This window comes from Colius striatus, chromosome 3 (genome assembly GCF_028858725.1).
Source record: "Colius striatus isolate bColStr4 chromosome 3, bColStr4.1.hap1, whole genome shotgun sequence".
NCBI classification, from domain to species: domain Eukaryota; kingdom Metazoa; phylum Chordata; class Aves; order Coliiformes; family Coliidae; genus Colius; species Colius striatus.
The window spans coordinates 67680775-67699319 of record NC_084761.1 but is presented as its reverse complement, the minus strand read 5'-3'; the positions used below and the strand labels follow the sequence as shown (position 1 = coordinate 67699319).

At 38.4% G+C, this 18545-nt stretch overlaps 1 protein-coding gene across 5 annotated transcripts in view; it reads left to right on the top strand.

The window, feature by feature from the left end:
• The window catches only part of ZDHHC2 (zinc finger DHHC-type palmitoyltransferase 2), a 34102-nt gene that overhangs the window by 1452 nt on the left and 14105 nt on the right, over window positions 1–18545 (top strand). For 2 of the 5 annotated variants that reach the window (XM_061993538.1, XM_061993537.1), the window contains exons 2-5: window positions 9421–9447; window positions 13088–13182; window positions 16341–16461; window positions 17359–17428. In XM_061993538.1, the coding sequence (XP_061849522.1) occupies window positions 9421–9447; window positions 13088–13182; window positions 16341–16461; window positions 17359–17428 (313 nt within the window). Of the gene's footprint in view, window positions 1–29; window positions 106–9420; window positions 9448–11205; window positions 11251–13087; window positions 13183–16340; window positions 16462–17358; window positions 17429–18545 lie in introns of those variants that run through there. The other 3 variants (XM_061993541.1, XM_061993542.1, XM_061993540.1) reach the window with 3 other exon arrangements.

The following is an 18545-nucleotide window of genomic DNA, read 5'->3' as shown; positions in this document are numbered from 1 at the left end:
TGCTTGTCTGAGCAGTTGAGACATTAAGCAAAAAAATGATTGCCAAGCCCTGAGCCTCTGTTTTGGAGGGAGGTATCAAGACTTGGTGTGGTTCTTACATTGAAGGTGGGCATCTTACATCTTTTTTTTTTTTTCACTAACAACAGTACAGTCTGCTGCTTTTAAGTGCTGTTCTTCAACTAGAAATTGGGACTTGAGTTGCTGTGCCCTCATGAGAGGAGAACTGAATTGTGCACCTCCAGCACAAAGTGGATTGTCTGGAAGACTGTGGGAGAAGTTGACTGAGTTAACCTGGAAAAGGGAGCTGTAAGCTGACATGAGGAAGGCCAAGGATGTTTTGTGAGAAAGCGACCTTATAGTTAATACTTGTCCTAATGTACACAGCCCCATGATGATCACACAGTACAGTAGACTTCATTTGGGCACCACTGTTTGAAATTATCTACTGAATTTTCTCTTCTCTATAACTGAGGAAGATTGGGGTTTAATTTAGCTGATAGTGGGTACCTCCCAAAGAAATGGCATGCTGAAAACTTGCTTCAAACTGTAAACTATGGTACCATATCTCCTTGAGAACTGCTCAAAGCAAAAGGCCTATGATAAGGGGGAGGAAGAAGGAATCCCAGGGCTATGCTAAAACATCTTTTACTGAATTCTGTTCTGTGGACAAAGGTCATTTTTTGTTTCCTCCACTACCACGACCCCGTCCCCATTCTGCCTGACTCGCCAGTTTTTGAATTCTGCATAACAGTTGTCTGTGACTTCTGATAATTCCATCTTTTGTCTGGATGTTTTCCCTCGTTTTTGGCATATTAAGATAAAATAAACTTATGTCTTATCTTACTAATGAATATTTAGTGTAAACAACAGAAGGAATAGCTAACAACTCTGAGAACGAAAGCCAACGGCAGGAATAGACTGTGAGCATTTCAGCGCTTTGAAGCCAGCCTGTCTGCTCAGTACGTCTTTTATTCCTGCAGCACTGCATGCTAGAGAGGATGTGTATAGCTGCTTGTTTTACTGCAGCTTGCTGTCATTGATGCTAACAACAATGTATGGGGAAGAATGTTAGCCATTGTGCAGCAGGATTTGGCAAGGACTGTGCACAACTGTAAGCAGTTTATTTAAGCTTTTAGTAATGAGAAAGTGTTTCAAATGTAGTATTTTGAATGTTTTTTGCAATTTCAGCTCCGTGTTGTAGTTCTAGTAAGAGGATCTTTTTCATCCCTAAAGCTGATTAGTTATTAATATTGAGTAGCACTTTAGAAACAAAAAAAGGTTTTCAAAATGGGAAAAGAAATCCACAACTTTTAACTGTAGTATTACAATGTCTAGAGCTCTTTCTTTTTTATTAGTGGATTCAGTTAAATGCTCATACTGCTTTAACCTTTAAGGAAAAGAAAGAAGTTGTTGAACACTAGCAGATGGTTATCTTCTTCCTGATGGTTACAGAATACTGGAATTAAATGTGTAAATGAATTTTTTGGAAACATCTGACTGAAAGTGGCTTCTCTCTAATCCAGTTCCAGTGTCTTGCTTTTTGCCAGTGTTGTCATCTCACAGCCCCTGTATTGCAGCAGTAGTTGTCATTTTCCCTAAAATAACTTCCTTTGTCTTTAAAATTGATGGGCCTTTAAGTCTTCCTTCCCTTAAAAAAAAAAAGTGTGTTTATGAGAGCCTGAGGGTTACAGATTTTTTGTTCTTCCTCTAAAAAACATGAGGAAATAACAGGCAAGATGCAGTGGATACAATAAACTTTGATAGCTGAAGCTACTGAAATTTCAACATAGGATATGTGGAACAACAGTAACATGAAGGGGAAAGGGAATTTTTTCCCACAGCTCCTGCATCCATGAGTCTGTACTCAGAAAATATATCTTGGATTAAGTAAACTAAATGCAAAGGATTATTCTTATTTCTTCCTTCTTAGGTGTAGTAAGTCAAGTTAGTAGAACTGTAAGGGATAACTATATTATCCATTCTGCAATTTGGGTAAGGTAGAACCAGTAGTTATTTGCAGTTTATGATAGTTGTTTTTCAGAAATGTTCGTGACAAACTCTGATGTTTAATCCTTTTTGGCTTTTTGTTCTGTTTTGTTTGGTTTTTTGCCAGTTCAGGTGGCACATGAGAAGGAAAATGTGAAAATTTTACAGGACTGGTTTTTAGTGAAAATATCAACTGTGTTGATGAACAGGTTATCCAGTAAAAAGAAACTTGTTGTAGATCCTTGGGTTTGATCTGTTTTCATGTGTCACTGATTTTAATTTTAAGGATGATGCTCTTGCTCAGGGAATCCTGTCTGAAAATGTAGCTTGAGTTTGTAATTTTGAGGAAGCAAAATACTTGCCATGGAACGCAAAAATGAGCGATAAACATTTCCTGACTAATTCAGTGAAGGAAATGGGAGGAAATATTGCCACCTGGTGAGTGATTTGCCTCATTTGGAAAAGAAAAAGTGACTTCAGCACAGTTGAAGAGGGGAACAAGACAAGAGAGCTCATAAGCCACATCTTTTTTGGAGTAGAATATGTGACTGGGGTCAATCCACGGCTGTTTTCAGTATGGAACAGAAAAATGTGGAATGACATCCAGCTGCTAATGTTGTTAATGACTGTGAAAGATTTTTGCAGGAGGGTCAGATTCATTAGTGCTGAACTGAGGTTTTTGACTCTGTATAACATCAATGGCATCGAATTATAGCAGGATAAAAAGCTGCTTAATCCATCACAGTTTAGAGGCAGAGTCAATGCGTGCCCTGTAGGCATGACACAGTGTCATAAGGGGATTTGAAGTGACAAAAAATGTGGAGATGGAAGCTGACAGAGAAAAAATAGCGAGGCCTAAGGTTTGATCAGCTGGTTGTGAGCTTTTTGCTCAGCATATTCTCCAGACAGATCAAAGTATTTGTGGTACTTGCTGCTCATGTCCTGTAATCATCTACAGCTTACATTTGACTATAGAAATACAAGTACATTGTAACATTGCAGTTGACTGTTGTCAATTACTAGTTAAATACCCTACCTGTATATTGACAGCTAAGGTAGCAAATTTGGGACAGCATTTTGCAAACACCACATTTTTTCATCTTCTGAGATCCCTGGTTACTTTCACAAAAGTTTCAAAACTGGCAGCTGAAGTAAAATTGGCTTCTGAATTTTAGCTAGCAGTACTCCTGTGTGTTTCTCAAATTTATCTTCATTTCTTCCTCAGACTTTCAGAGGCAGCTGCCATTCTCCACTTCTGAAACGGACCTGAAGTTTGCATTAAGTATGACTGGTTATCTCGCCATGTAGTGCTTGGCATACTAGTCTTTGCTCTCTTGTGGCTTGAAAAGTAAATGGGAAGTTTGTAAGAACAAAAGTCAGATCAGTTCTTGGGTATACTCAATTCAAAAGCAGCGATGTTGTTACCTTACCTAAAAAGATACCAGACAGCAGCTTGCTGCTGGGTAGATGGCGGTGATGTAGTTCGACAGGCCCAGGGTTTAGATGAATTTACTGAAATACTCACAAATACTGTCAAATCCAAATGTATGGGTTATTGATGACTACTCATGCCAACCTTACATCTCACAGAAATATTTTTGTTACATTTGTTATGAATGGGATCACTGGTGGCAAAGTCTCCACCATGTCACTCTGAATCAATGCAAAGCACTGCTCTGTCTAGCGAAGAAGTAGTTTTTATTGCAAGCACTGATTATGTTTTTTTTCTAAAGGAATATTGCAGACAAGGATAGAACATTTGTCACAGCTATAAAACACTATGTGTGCAGTGTAGAGATGAGTTAAACTGCATCTGTAGATCAGTGGTTTACAGCTTCAAATATGCTATAAAGATAAAATACATAGTTTTGTGAATCAGATCCAAGATGTTAAACTATATAAAAGTTGGAGAGAAACGGCTATTTTAGATGTGGCTGCAGAGTCTCTGAATCAGATGTATCTTATTTTCCCATTCCAAAATTTAAATATTTTAAATATTTAAATATTTTATTATCCCATTCCAAAATTTAAATATTTTAAAGGTGTACATAAAATACGGAAGCAAGGTATTGTAAATCCACTTACATCAAAGCTTTAAAAAATTAAGTACTTTCTCCAGACCTCTTTTTTTTTTGTTTTTTTTTCTTAACCTAACCATTACATTTACTGTTCAGGAACTTTGATTTGGGGTTTAGAAATCAAGTAAAATTTCATGTTAAAAAATAAATGTTTTTTTTTTTTTTTTTGCATGAATTTTATCTTCCAAAATCTTTTGGGATTTTGTGTTTTTTGGTAGCAATTTGTCTTTCCATGTCTCTAACTACGTGGAGATGGATGCCTACTAAATTTTTCCATAGGTGAGTGAGAATAAAGATTTCTAGACAAAATGAGCCATAGTTCAAGAAATGGGAAATCCATTTCTATCACTGAATGCAAAAATTGATGAAAGGAGATCAGTAAAAGCACATTTTTCAAAGTTGTCTTGCTCAGTGCAGTTAGATATCTTAAAAATTTTGCTTTATTGGGCAGATGTGGAAGAGATAGGCATAAAGTTATGTCTGTATAGTGTTAGCTGTTGCATTTTAAGTGAAGAACCTGGTACAGCATGTTTAATAACAGCAAAAATGTAGATAATTGTAGTGAAAAAACTGTTATTCAATTTATACCATAAAATATTTATTACAGTAATTTAATGGAAGTATTTGGGCCAAAATGGATTTATAGATACATTCTCTTGGACCAAATGGCACACCTGTGCTCTGGAGTAGCCTTGTACGTATTATTCCCATACTTTATTTGGAATTCTATTTGGAAAGTCTGACCCTGTGCAAGGTGCCAATAGCATTGTGACTTCTCAGGAAACCAATTTAGTAATGAAGTTGTAGCAGGCAGGTTTGAGATACTGCGCTGCCTCTGCTTACCAAAGCACATTCTAAACCTCGCTGCGTGTGTTTCTCCCAGTGAGGAGGACTACCAGCAAATGTGGGATGAATTCCCCAGGCTTCTCTGGGTGTCCTTTCCATCCTGGGCTTTTTCATGTCTGTTTTAATACAGCTTTCTGTCTTGAGTCACTGTTGGTCTTTTTTGCAAGCCCAGGCTGTTTAGCAGCATTGGCTACTGAATGTGCTGTTCCTGTGTCTGGCTGCCTGTGGCTCAGGGCAAGCAGGGAATGATGTTTCTGGCTCAGGAAATTGGCATCTATGTTGTCTGAAGTCCTACATATGTCCCAGCCTGATCCCTAATTCTGATGAGCATGGTTGGCAAGCTGTGTAATGAAACAGAGAGGCTCTAATTATGTGCTAGTACTGAACTGTAAATGGCATCCTGATGCTTTAGCAGTGGAAGGCTGATTCTTAATGAAATTGGCCCCTGTGGTATCTGAAGCGAACAGAGCTGTAACTTTTTAATGACTTCTGGAAGACAGGTCATGGTTTTATAATTACCTCCATCTCCAGACATACAGGAGTGTCATTCCATTCCTGTTGCAGAGAGTTTTACCCTGTTTCCTCCCAGACTGTAGAAATTGCTTAATGGTTGGAATTGGTGTATCCGTGGTGTTTATTTTAGTAAATGTAGACACAAATGCTTTTTACCCATATTTGAATACCAGTAAGTGAATTGGCAGTACTTGAGCTGGTATTTATTAATGACAGGATGCTAGTGTGACCTACTTTTCTGTACACTACCAGCAGTGACTATAACCCCTTGGAAGAGAAGTGAGAAAATTGCTAGAAAGGCTGGTATAAATAATTCACAGAAGACTATATGCTGAAGTACTATTTAGTAAGATAGCGAAGCTGTATCAGTGTGTCTACTGAGAAACACAAAATTTGGTTTGAATAAATCTATCGTGTGCTGTTCAGAGAGTGAGGGAAACAGCAAATATTTCTTTGACCAGATCACAAGTTTGAGGGTTTTTCTTGTTAGAAAATTATTTTCCATGGGCTTAAATAGTGTGATTTTTAGAATTGTAAGCATCTTGTGGTTACACTAAGCAGTCTTTGTATTGTGATCATTCTACAAAAAGAGTGAGTTTTGTTTTTAAAGATAGAGTTTAATTTTCAAGGACAGCTTTTTTTTTTCCTTCTTCCTGTTGGTCAATTCTGCCACATTTGTGCAAAAAAACCCAATAAACAAACAACCCAAACAAACCAAAATAACCCCCTTCCTTTATTTCCTTCCTGGTCCTGTGGTATTCCAGATGCCTGTCCATTACTTTCCCACACATTATACTCCCTTCAGGGAGCCTTCATCAAAAGTGGTTTAAAAAGCTGTAAGATGTAAGTACTTCAGTTTGTGAAAAGCTGCAGCTTATTGTCCTCTGCGTCGCTATCTGAGGGGATGTGTGTGAAGGAGTGCAGCCAGTCTTGTAAACACCAGTTGCAAGTGTGGAGGAAAAAGTAGGATGGAAGATAATGGGATCTCTCTTTAGCCTTGGCTCTTCTACTTTGGTGTCTTACAGTGGTTACAACACAAAAGTATTTGAAATAACTCTTGAGTTATACTCTGGTCTTAAGAGATATTAAAATGACAAGATATATCAAAAAAAACCCATGTTCTCACTCTTCTGGGATTGACTGGATGTCTTTGGGCACTTAGCCTTCATGGTCAGCAGTTCCTGATTGTCAGGAATATTTGGCTTCCAAGCTAGATACCGCAAAAGCTTAAGAGATTGTCTATTAAACAGACTGCAGACTCCGAAGAGTGCATTTCGTCTGGCAGGTGGACAGAGATTTTGAAAAGCTGTAGACTTAGGCAGAAGTCGTTAAATTTCAGTTTATTACTTGTCTTGGTCCCTCACAGATGTGTAGAAAACTTTTTGCTGTGGGCAGAAAATAAGTCTCAAATGCGTTAATTAATACATTTATCTAAAGTTAATGGGGGAGAAAAGATGACAACTGCTTTCACAGCAGTGTTCTATGCCATTCCCTTGTGAGGAGAGAGGAACACCACAAATCATTGTGAAAGGTTGGTTAAGTAGATTTTAGTTTGAAACTGGTGTTTCTATAATGTATCCTTGGCTACAGCTTTTTAATTAGCAGAGAGTAGTTATTTCAAGAAGACTGGCAAAATTTCTGTGCACTTTACTGACCATACTATGTGGAGAAAGAAAAATCAGCATTTGTGTGGTGGCTGGTTTGTCCTAACCTGAGACTTCCAGTGCTTCTAAATTACACATTGACTCTAAAGATGTCTTTCAGTTTTTTTTATGGTGGATGACTGTTTACTTATAATTTTACAGTTATTGTGCATGGTTTTACTGCAGCGTCTCTGCTCCTCAGAGTCAAAAAGCATGTTCCCTTGGCTTCTTTCTAGCAGTTGTCTAAATGAATATTTAGCTCATCGAGCTCTAAAGATTTCTCTTAGCTGAACCAGCAACCTGAGAGCAGAATAGAATTTTCTTTGTAATGGCTATGCAATTTCTTCAATGTCTTCTAATTTTTGTGAAGAACTTTATAAACATGGTTATTTACTGTTTTCCTTCAGGTAAAGTAGATGCTCACTTTGGTAAAGCTACGGTTCAATATCATAGAATCATAGAATGGTAGGGGTTGGAAGGGACCTTTAGAGATCATCTAGTCCAGCCCCCCTGCAGAAGCAGGTCCACCTAAATCAGGTCAGATAGGAACATGTCCAGGCGAGTCTTGAAGAACTCCATCCAAGGAAGGAGACTCCACAACCCCCTGGGCAGCCTGTGCCACTGCTCCCTCACCCTCATAGTGAAGTAGTTTTTTCTTATGTTTAAATGGAACTTTTTGTGTTCCAGCTTCATCCCATTACCCCTTGTCCTGTTGCTAGCTACAATAGAAAAAAAGGGATGTCTCAACCTCCTGACACCCACCATTTAGGTATTTGTAAATGTTAATAAGTTCCCCCCTCAGTCTCCTCTTCTCTAAACAGTCCCAATTCCTGCAGCCTTTCCTCATATGAAAGATGCTCCAGTCCATTTGAATAGACCTGTTATAGAGTAATTAATGCTCGAAGGGACTTCAGCTCATCTAGTCCAGCCTCCTAATCAAAGATGGGTTTGATGTAGGGCCAGGCTACGTTGTTTAGGGATTTGTCCATTTGAGTCTTGAAAAACTCCAGAAACTGAGATTGCACAACCTCCCTGGGCAGCTTGCTCTACTGGTAGACACCTCTCATGGTGGAAAATGTTTCACTTGGTCAAATCTGATCCTCTCATTTCAACTTATGCCACTATCTCTTGTCCTCCCGCCCTGCACTATTACAAAGAGCCCAGCAGCACCTCTCAGTACTGCTCTGAAGGTCCTTGTGGGCTGCCATTAGATCCTCCCAAAGCCATGTCTTCTGCAGCCCTGGTCATGCAGCCTCTGCTCAGAGGACAAGTGATCCAGGACTTAACAGTTTGGTTCTCTCCCCTCAGTTTGGTTGTGCTCCCCTAGACTTAAATCTTTGTTGCCCAGGGGGCCCCAAAGCTGGGGCCCGTGTGCTAGATGTGGTCTGGTGAGTGCTGCACAGAGAGGGACAATCCCTTCCTTTGCCTGACTGGCCATGACCCTGCTAACGCAGCCCTCTCTGCTGCCCGGGTGCTGCTGGCTCGTGTACATCTTTCTGTCTGCCAGTGTCCCCACAGCTTCTTCCACAGCACTGCTGTAACAGCCTTGTGCAGCCATTTTTGTTAGGAAAACAAAAGCAGATGAGAGATTCCTGTAGCTCCTGTCCTCTTGCTTGTCACTGGTTGCAGACTGCTTCATTGGGATGGGTAGCTGTGTCATGAAGTGGTTTAGGTGGAAAGTTTTGGGAGTTTCTGTTCTCTTTTTGATACCTGTTGTGGATTTGGCATTTTTGGTTAGTAATATGACTGAGAGTGGAATATAGGTTCAAGAAAAAATGTAGTCTTTTTCAGAAATGCAGTGACTGATACATGATACCTGTGTACTTCACTCCATGCCTGCCATACTTGCACCTTGCTCACTCTCTTACTGTCCCCAAATCCTGTAATCCATGGGCAATTTCTTAACAGTAATGCAACTTTTGTCTGCTTTTGATTTTCATGCCTTGGAGATCTAAGTTGGCACTGAGTGTTGCTGGAAAAGCCAGTTCTGGAGTTTGACATCTCCACCTCAAGAACAGAACATATATATACAATGACACTTGGAAGACCATGGTTCTGAAGAACAACTGTTCATGGGTTAAACTTGTACAACTTCAGACAGGAGGTGCTAGTTCCCAGGAACCCAGCCTGGGAATGTAAGCCAAAACACTCTATAAGCAGTCAACATTAATTTTTTATGTATCCTCATGATGAGTGTACACAGCTACACCATAAAAGCTTCGTAGTACGTGGCCTTAAGCTTGTATTGTTTGATGATTATTCTGCCCTCTTTGGTTAAAAAACGAGATTTTAAATTTCTCAGGTACATCATTTGCTATTTGAACATCACTTTTTCTTTTGTTCTCATTTTTCAGTGACAATGACAAATATTGGAGAAAAAGGTAAGATTTTTATTAGCTGTTAATAACTGAAATTCATGTATCAAGGGAGTATCTAGTTCAGCAGTAGAATTGAGATACAGATCTAATCTGTTTTAAATAAGTGGGGTGTCTGTGTTCCTCAGCTCCTTTTATTATCCTCCTGTTTCTGAATATTGCTTTAGCTATTCCAAACGGAGATGAGAAAAATTAGAACTTTTTACTCTTCTTACCGCCTTTCTGAAATGTCAACTGTAATAATCCTTCTATTCTGCTTTTGAAAAATTGTATTTGTAAGAAGGAAAGCTCTTGTAAAACCAGGACTTCTAAAAATTATCAGGGTGTTTTTGCAGAATGCCACATACTTAAATGGGAGGTTAATTTTTTCTGCAGTTTCATCTTAGCCAGTGTCTTTGAAGAAACAGAGTCTTTCAGATATGTAACCTTTTTGGAAAATAATAAAACTATCTGATTAGCTGTCAGTAGAGTTCCTACCCCAAGGCTGTAGTATGTTTAGATTGTTTTTCCAGATGCTGTTTTGATGCTTCAGCACCACGTGGAAGTTTGAGTGAAACTGTGAAGCTTTTGGAGGAATGGGACTGGTCATTAGGAGACAAGCTATGTGCTTTTTCCATTTGTGTAATTCCAGCAGGTCTTATTATGTCATTAGAGATTTCTTCACTTAAAAAAAAAAGTGTGCCAATCAAGAAACATTTCATAGAATCACAGAAGGGTAGGGGTTGCAAGGGACCGTCAGAGATCATCTAGTCCAACCTCCCTGCCAAAGCAAGTGCACCCAGATCAGGTCACATAGGAACGTGTCCAGGCGGGTCTTGAAGACCTCCAAGAAAGGAGACTCCACAACCTCCCTGGGCAGCCTGCTCCACTGCTCCCTCACCTTCACAGTGAAATAGTTTTTTCTTATGTTTAAATGGAATTTTTTGTGTTCCTGCTTCATCCCATTACCCCTTGTCCTGTTGCTAGCTACAACAGAAAAAAGGGATGTCCCAACCTCCTGACACCCACCATTTAGATATTTGTAAATATTAATAAGATCCCCCCTCAGTCTCCTCTTTTCTAGACTAAACAACCCCAGTTCCCGCAGCCTTTCCTCATATGAAAGATGTTCCGTTCCCCTGGTGGCCCTGCGCTGGACTCTCTCCAGAAGTTCTCTGTCCCTCTTGAGCTGAGGAAGCCAGAATTGGACACAGGATTCCAGATGAGGCCTCACCAGGTTTCCTTGTAAAACTTTTTTCAGTTAAGACATTTTTCCCCATCCTCTCACATGAGTGTGTATGCATACCTGCAAACTTCAACACCTTCAAACTTTGAAATAATTTCAGTTTCTTGCTGGTCCATAGAGTGTTGGGGGAGCAGAAGGGACCAGTGAGGCAATTAGGCATTGCTTACGGAGCAAATTAAAATCAAAACAAAGCAAAATGCATTGTAGAATGTTATATTTCCTTCTTTTTAGCTGGTGAGCTTCAGCCAGTCAGTGGAAAATTACCCTGACTGTACATCTGCCCAAAGTGTTCTTAGGGGTGAAAACCAGGGGAATGGGATTCAGCCCTACTAGACAGTGCTGCAAGTTTCCAGGCAGCTGTAGCTCTGCTAAGCTATTTGTAAGTGGGTGGCCTTCAAGGAATTTTTTATTTTTCACCTTAGAAAAAAAGGTGTAAAATAGAAGGACTTCTGTCCAGGGAGCTACAGACAGCTTTTCTTTTTCTGTCTTAAGGGAATTAAGGTTCTCATGTTGCACTCCCAATATCCACAGACCCAGTGGAGCAGCTGAGTAGCCCAGGTTCTCCACTGCAGGGACACTGGTGGGTAGGTAACCTGTGGGGAATGAGTGTTTGGGGCCTGGGCCTGGGCCAGGTTGAAGACCAGAGGTGTAAGAGCAAACAAAAAGAGCGTAAGTCTTGTGCAGACTTTAAAGAGGAAACATGGGACAATGTATTTAGGCTAAAATTTTGTCTTCCTCTAGTAGTCTTTTTTGAAAATGTATGAAAAAGGAATGTTCTTATTCATCACAGTGACTGTTATTCTCACAGCAGTAAAATACAGATGCAGTTGGTAAATGCATAGTGTACAGATGTCATGTAACTTGCCCTATCTTGCCCTCACCTTATGGCATGAATATACTGTTGTTTAAAAAAATACTGATTTTGTTTGAGTAAATCAGCCTTTAAAAAAGTTTATAGAATTGTTCTGACAGATAGATCCTGACAGATGCTTGTGCAATAACAAGATGATCATCTAGTGTATTGTGCTTGATGTGGAGTCTAGTTCTGTCACTTAACTGATGAGATTTTTTTCAGTTTATAGACATGGCTTATGGCTCTTTCCCTCATCAACTCAAAAGCTTTGTACAGCATTGCTCTTCTGATTCTTGTTAGCTTTTGGTTGTTATTTTTTAACTGCCTAGTGAATAAGTATAAATATTTATTGTGTTGCTGCTTTTTTGAGTAAACAAACTTCAACACCAGGAACATTTATTCAGCCTTACTTCTGAAGCAAAACTACAAAAAACCAAGAACATGCTGGGCTATTGCATTTATACACACCATCATGCATGTGTTTTGGAAAATTCTCTAGCACTGAATAGTATTACATATATAAAAACAAGGGCTAGCCATAAGAGGGCAATATTTCAGATTGTGTAGTGGAGATACATAGTTTTTCCTTTATGATGTTCTGTGACAATCTGATCAATTAATAGAAGTTGTATAAAGACAATTTAGCCATGTAGCTTCCCTATAACCTTGAGCTCTCTGTGATCTGAGTTACCTGTACAGCAGGGAAATAACATTTTCACTGTTGCTGTCCTAGCTCTCCTTTATTTGCTGCTTTTCTGCCTAAGGAAGAAAAATTCAAGGAAATATTCCTTCTTGTGCATTAAAACAAGTTAATCAGGGGATGTGAGTTTTAGATTTACTATTTACTATAGTGAGTTGCTTAGTACAATGAGAGTATCCATCCATGGCAGACTCTTTGGAAAAGTTATTGTTTCCATCTGTATTCTAGTGAAACAGCTCAGCATGGTAAATATAGACTGTCATATATTTAAAAAATCTAAATCTCTGTGTGTGAAGAATGTAAAATAATGAATGAACATCGGAGTTTAAAGAACCTGCAGGTTTCTAAAACTACTCTACTGTCCTCCCTCCTAAAAATCTAGCAAAAGAAATAACTGATTATGGTTACTGCTCAGGCGTCATATTCATACCCTCACATCAGGTATAGTCATTGTTTAGATAGCTATACTTCTTGGAGGGTTTTGGGTTTATATTTGGTTGGGCTTTTTTGCATGACTAGCAGTCTCCCTACATGGTTTATAAAGCTAAATAGCAGAGATGTGATAGTTAACTAGGATTTAACGAATGCATACGGGGAGAGTGCTTGCTAAATAATTATGGGGCTCTAATAGGTTATTAACTGTTCGCCTCCAACTTTTGTAATATATGTAGCCTGTATCATGGCTTTCCCCACAAAGTCTGTATTTGTTTCATGTAAAGTTGCAGTGCAATATTTTTGTTGCAAAGTTTCTGCAGAGCCTCTGTATTTACATGTTAGAGTAACTATCTGTGATACGTACAGCATCCGTTTGTAAGTACTTTAATATCACTGCTCTGTTTGTATTAATTCTGTTCCTTTTTGATTTTAGTTGTGTGCCTGGTTGCTTACCACATATTTTTCATGCTGTTCGTCTGGTCATATTGGAAAACAATCTTTACGCTACCAATGAATCCTTCAAAAGAAGTAAGATAAACTTAACTTTTGTTTCTGAAATAGCCTAGTCATATGCCTGATTTTGTAGTATTTGAGTAACTTAGACTCTGATCTTATGTAGTTTTTACACTGTGTAGAAAAATACAAATGGTAGTTGCAGCTTTTTAATAGGAGACTGCAAATGGCATAATGATGAAAAAAGCACCCCACCTTCTTTAAGTTTAACACTTTTAAATAAATTTTTAAAATGAGGTGTATTTTTAGTAGAAAGAAAAAAAATCTCTCCACTTGAAAAATGTGTTATTTGAACTAGCAGCTTAAGTCTTTGCATGGGAATATAATACTTTATATGAGAAAAAAAGTTTCTTTCTCTCTGTTTAAGACTTATATTGCCTGTCAGTATCTGTCGGTTTTCCTCTGAATTAAAACTTCTTCCCCATCTGTTTTGCTATGAAGGAACTTGAGGGTTTGTGGCGTTGAGCATACAAGAGGTAAGCTGATGCTGGAAGCCACAACTGGCTAAGCAGGAAGGGAGCTAGTATAGAACAGCTGCATGGAAGAGAGCTCTGGATAAATATATACCCAAAGTCTCAGTTCAGCTGGAACAGAAGCGTTAAAGAAGGATCCAGTTGCCTTGGTTTTGTATCTTACTATTCTCCGTGTTGAACATGATGCAGCCTCATGATAATTGCCTTTAGTACGGTATCAGGGAAGGTTTTTTATTTTAATATCACAGTCTTAAAACAAAAAAAGAAGATAAAATTATCAGTAGCTGTGATGAAAATCTTCCCCATGCAGTTTGGTACAACCAGCACAATTTTTTGGGCTCTTTCATCCTGTCTTTGTACAGAAAGCCCACAGTCCTCAACAGGTGCTATGTCACACAGCCTCTTGAGGTCAAGAGGAGTTATGCTATGGCTGCTCTGGAGTTTGAAATATCCACAAAACCAATACTTATTTCAGCATGGAATCATAATTGTAGCTCATATAACTACCATGCTAACACAGATTAAATAGCCTGTGATTTCTACTGTCTGTTGTGTGGCGGTTCTTTTCTGAATAGTTTTCATTCACTAATAAGATATGTAATTGTGGAAACAAGTACATAATTCAAAGTAATTGGCATCTTCCTTGAATTCCACACTGCAGTCTTTTCTACAGCTTGGAGCAGAGAGAAGAGAAATAAATTAAGAACTTATTTCGTTTGGTAATTACGTAGCAAAATATATGCATGTATTTGGTGACTGTAGCAATGATTAGTAGGGTTTTCAAATCACTAGGCTGATGCAAATAAAAGACTTACAAAACATTTTGGTAAATCCTTAATAATTATGGTGGGATTCCAAAGCAGTCACACAATGCTGCTGGGGAACTTCAAATGGGATGTTAAAAGCGTTAAGAGCTGGGTAATAGAGAGCAATGTGTGACGTCTCTGTGTTCTTTGAATTTACACAATGTTTCCGGCAGTAAGTGACATCTTTGTTGTTTCATGTCTTTTTCCTAATCTCCTAGAGCAGTATTACTAAAATTTAATTAGCGTATTTTGTAATGCTAAGTTACTGCTTGGCTTCCAGTTTCTAGGATGAGGTCTGTGAATGTAAAAGGATGTATTTTGAACTTAATTGAAGGGACTTACCAACTATTGCAAATACTTGTTTGAAGACTGAAAAACAGATAAAGCTTTTGTGTTTTGTTTTCATGAATGCTGGAGCTGGTGTAAACCACACAGCCTGTATAGTTATTTTTAAACTTATTTCAAAGTTTGTGTATGTGTGAAAAGCACTAAAGTTCTGGCTGAAGTTTCTTTGTTAGAAACATTGAGGGACTTTGCTTTAATGTGTGCCATTCTGTACCTGTGTGTACCACCTATATACAAGCATTGCATGAAGGTGGGAGAGAGGACGATTTTCTGGGCAGAAAGGCTTTTGTCGATTTAGGACTGCTCTGAGAACCAGTACAGAATGGTGGAGCAGTAGCTCTGTGAATATCAAACAGGAAGCATTAAAAAAAAGTATTCTTAACCAAGTTTCTGCAGTGCAAAATCCCGTGTACCCCAATGTAAATCCATTCAGATATTGGCAAGAGACTATTCTTGCTAGGGCAAAAATGAAGGGTAACCTGAGAAACTCATGCTAAACAATAAACCTTCACCTTCTGCTGGAAGATTGTGAGCTTTGTCAGGAAGGTAGAGGGGTGCCTTCTAAATGGAGGTGAGAACAGGCCTATAACTCTCTTTCTGCTTTCTTAGTTTTACATGCATCACTTTCATCTAGGAAAAAAAAATACTGTACTGACTAGCATTCTGGAGATACAAATGCTATGCAGAGGGCTTCTGTTTCTAGTACAGATTAGACACAGCTACTCTTCCTGCCAAATATGAGCTTCTTCTCAGAGGTGATTTTTTATCGTGTTTCTGGGAGACATACCAAAAACTTTGGTATTTGCCCATTTCTGGAAGCTACAATGGGGACTCTGTTGCTGTACTGCAGAAGACTTTAGAGTATGAGAAAGTTGGACAACTTCATGTGTACCATGCATCCCTTCAGCAATTTTACGTTCTTAGCTTTTACTAGAGCAATGTTTGTTACTGACATTTTAGGCAATGACACAAGTTGTCCCTTTATGCAGGAATGTGTTAAGATGTGGTTATTCTGTCACATAGGACACCCACCTCTTACTTCTGTCAGCCAGTCTCTGAAGTAAAAGCACATCCTAATACCTGCATGAAGAGAACAGCAGCTCTCCAGTGGCAAAGAATAAAAGGCCAAATGCCAGACACCAGAAGAGAAATAAAGCTTTCTTTTCTATTACTAGTAGCATATTTTATTTCAGGTAAAGTCTGCCATCCCTAGCTTATATTCACTAGCTAATATTCAGTATTACAGAAGCAAATGAACTGACTTTTCAAGGGAATGGGAAACTCTTTGATTCCTCTCTTGAAGAGTGGGGCTTACTACTCCTGTGAGCATTCGGCATTGCATCAAGGACAAATCAGAAATAATTTTAATGTTGTCTTCATTTGCCGTAAACTAAGCGGCTTTAGGAACAGCGAGTTATTTGCTCTAGTGCCATCTACATGCCGCTAATCCATCTTTGTATAATGAATATTTATTTCTCTTTACATGTCTGCAGATACTTATTTAACTTGGAATTTGCTAACATATCTCTGATTTTAAAAATTATTCCAGTTTCATCTATCATGTTCAGACAAGGAATCCCTAGAGAAGGAGCCTAGAGGTGAATCCCAGCAAGAAGTCTTAAGACGGGCAGCCAAGGATCTTCCTATCTATACACGGACAATGTCTGGAGGTAAATAGGTGTTCAGGAGACTACTAAAGGCAGGTGTCTTGATGTACCGCTTCAACAAAAAAATTCAAGGGTTTGGACTGTGGGGTGAAACTGCTTTTCATACTGAATAAAATAACAAGGTGACCCAAGCACTGAACTTCAGTGTAGCTTTATGCAGCTACGATTATTCAGTGGAAAAAATGTTGGAGAGTAAGTTGATGCACGCTGTTCGGGATTCTAAAGTGGATTGACAGTACCTTGCTAAATGTTTGCAAACTGAAATTAACAGATAGCTTGTAATACTGCAGAAGAGACTGTAGCATTCTTTAGCTGCATAGATTTCTTCTTTCATAGATAAAAAAAGGAAAAAAAATTATCGCTATCTGCACGTCACGTATAGAGAGATAGATCACAGTAAGAAACTGTTACTGGTTTACTTGCTGGTTGGTCTTTTGCAAGAATACAAGTTCTTTCAAACTAAGTGTTAATCTTAACCTACTGATACTGCTAAGTTTGTGAATGCTGGCTAACTAAGCAAATCCAAGAGGTAATCTCATATAGTAAATTACAGCTATTAGCATAATAGCTTAAAGTAGCTATATTGTTGAACAGTCTTTAAAGGTTTTCCAGTCTAGTGAAGGTTTTGTGGGGTATGCTGGTGGTTTTGCAGAGCTGAGAGGTTTGAAGAAAAAACCCTGATTATCAGGGATTGCAAAAACTAAGCTTTTCGAGATCACTCTGCTAGATTCAGCATTGCAAATACTCAGTGCTTCAATACTGGCAGCTCCTTCTGGCCATGCTGAAATGCTTTCCCAGGGGCTCTGCTGGGCTGAGCTAAGAGTATTTACCTTTGCACAGAGTTCAGGAATCAAAGCATGTAACTGTACATTGAGATCTAATCTTGGAACTCTTCTTTAGCCATCAGATACTGTGACAGATGCCATCTTGTAAAACCAGATCGTTGCCATCACTGTTCTGTCTGCGACAAGTAAGAAAATATTTTAAATAAGTGTTTTTTCTGAATTAATGGATTTTTTTCTTGACATGGAAGCTTTTCTTTTTTATACATCTTTCAGGTTTAATGTTTTAGCAGATAAGCCATTTTTTCCCTCAGATTTTTTTTTCAGATTTAGTTTTTATTTATTTCTTTCTAAGGAAGTTTGTAATTTTCTCTAATGGCTTTCTTGATGCCAACGTGGATTATGTGGTCTTATACACTCTTTACATAATGGTTAAAAATTATGAACATTAATGAAGAATTTTCCTTAAAAGTGTAACCAAAAATAGCTGATAAACCAAAATTTGCTTCTTTTGTTAGAATCTGAATAAAGACCACTACCCATCTCAATCTAGTCATGATGTCACTTACATCTTATCTGAGGTAATAAACTTAATATCCTATTTTTCATTGGATAATATGCAGGTTATTTTTGTTTTTAAAAAACCATTAAGTATCCCCCATTTCTAACTGAAGCCACAAAATAAAGTTTTTGTTTGTCTAACACAAAAGGAAGTTCACCTCTCTAATCCCCAAAAGTCTAATTGTTTTCTAATTTACTCTTTCTTTCGGGTTGTTCTTCTCTCAGACCATTCTGCAGTTAGCTTGGATGTCTGTGTGTTTCTCCAGTCTTGCCCCCAGTGATTAAAATTTCTAGCTTTTAAGAGAAGGGGCTTCCTCAGAGGGTGATTTATTCTTAGCTTTGAGGCTCTTCTGAATACTTTTCAGCCGGTAATACGTCAAACCTGGCAACATGCTTGTGAAGCAGGAGACTTTCCATTTTGTCTGGGAAAACAGCAGAGGCATCAACAGAGTAACTGAGTTGAGGCCGAAAGGAGTTCTTGGTTGTGTTATATGGGATGAAGGTTGCCATGTAAGACAGCAACATTCTTATGTTTGAGCAGGGTGGAGAAAAAGGGTGACCTGTGTTACCCCATGAAATGTGAGTGAAATTTTCAGAATGCTATTAGCAAATATATTTTGTAAAATACCCTAGTTTTGTTCTTACCTTGTCAAAATTCACTTGCTTCAACTATATTTGATTTTTCTTGAACGTGTTTTATGAATGGAGAGTGATTAATTGCAAAAAAATGTTTGGGATTTTTCA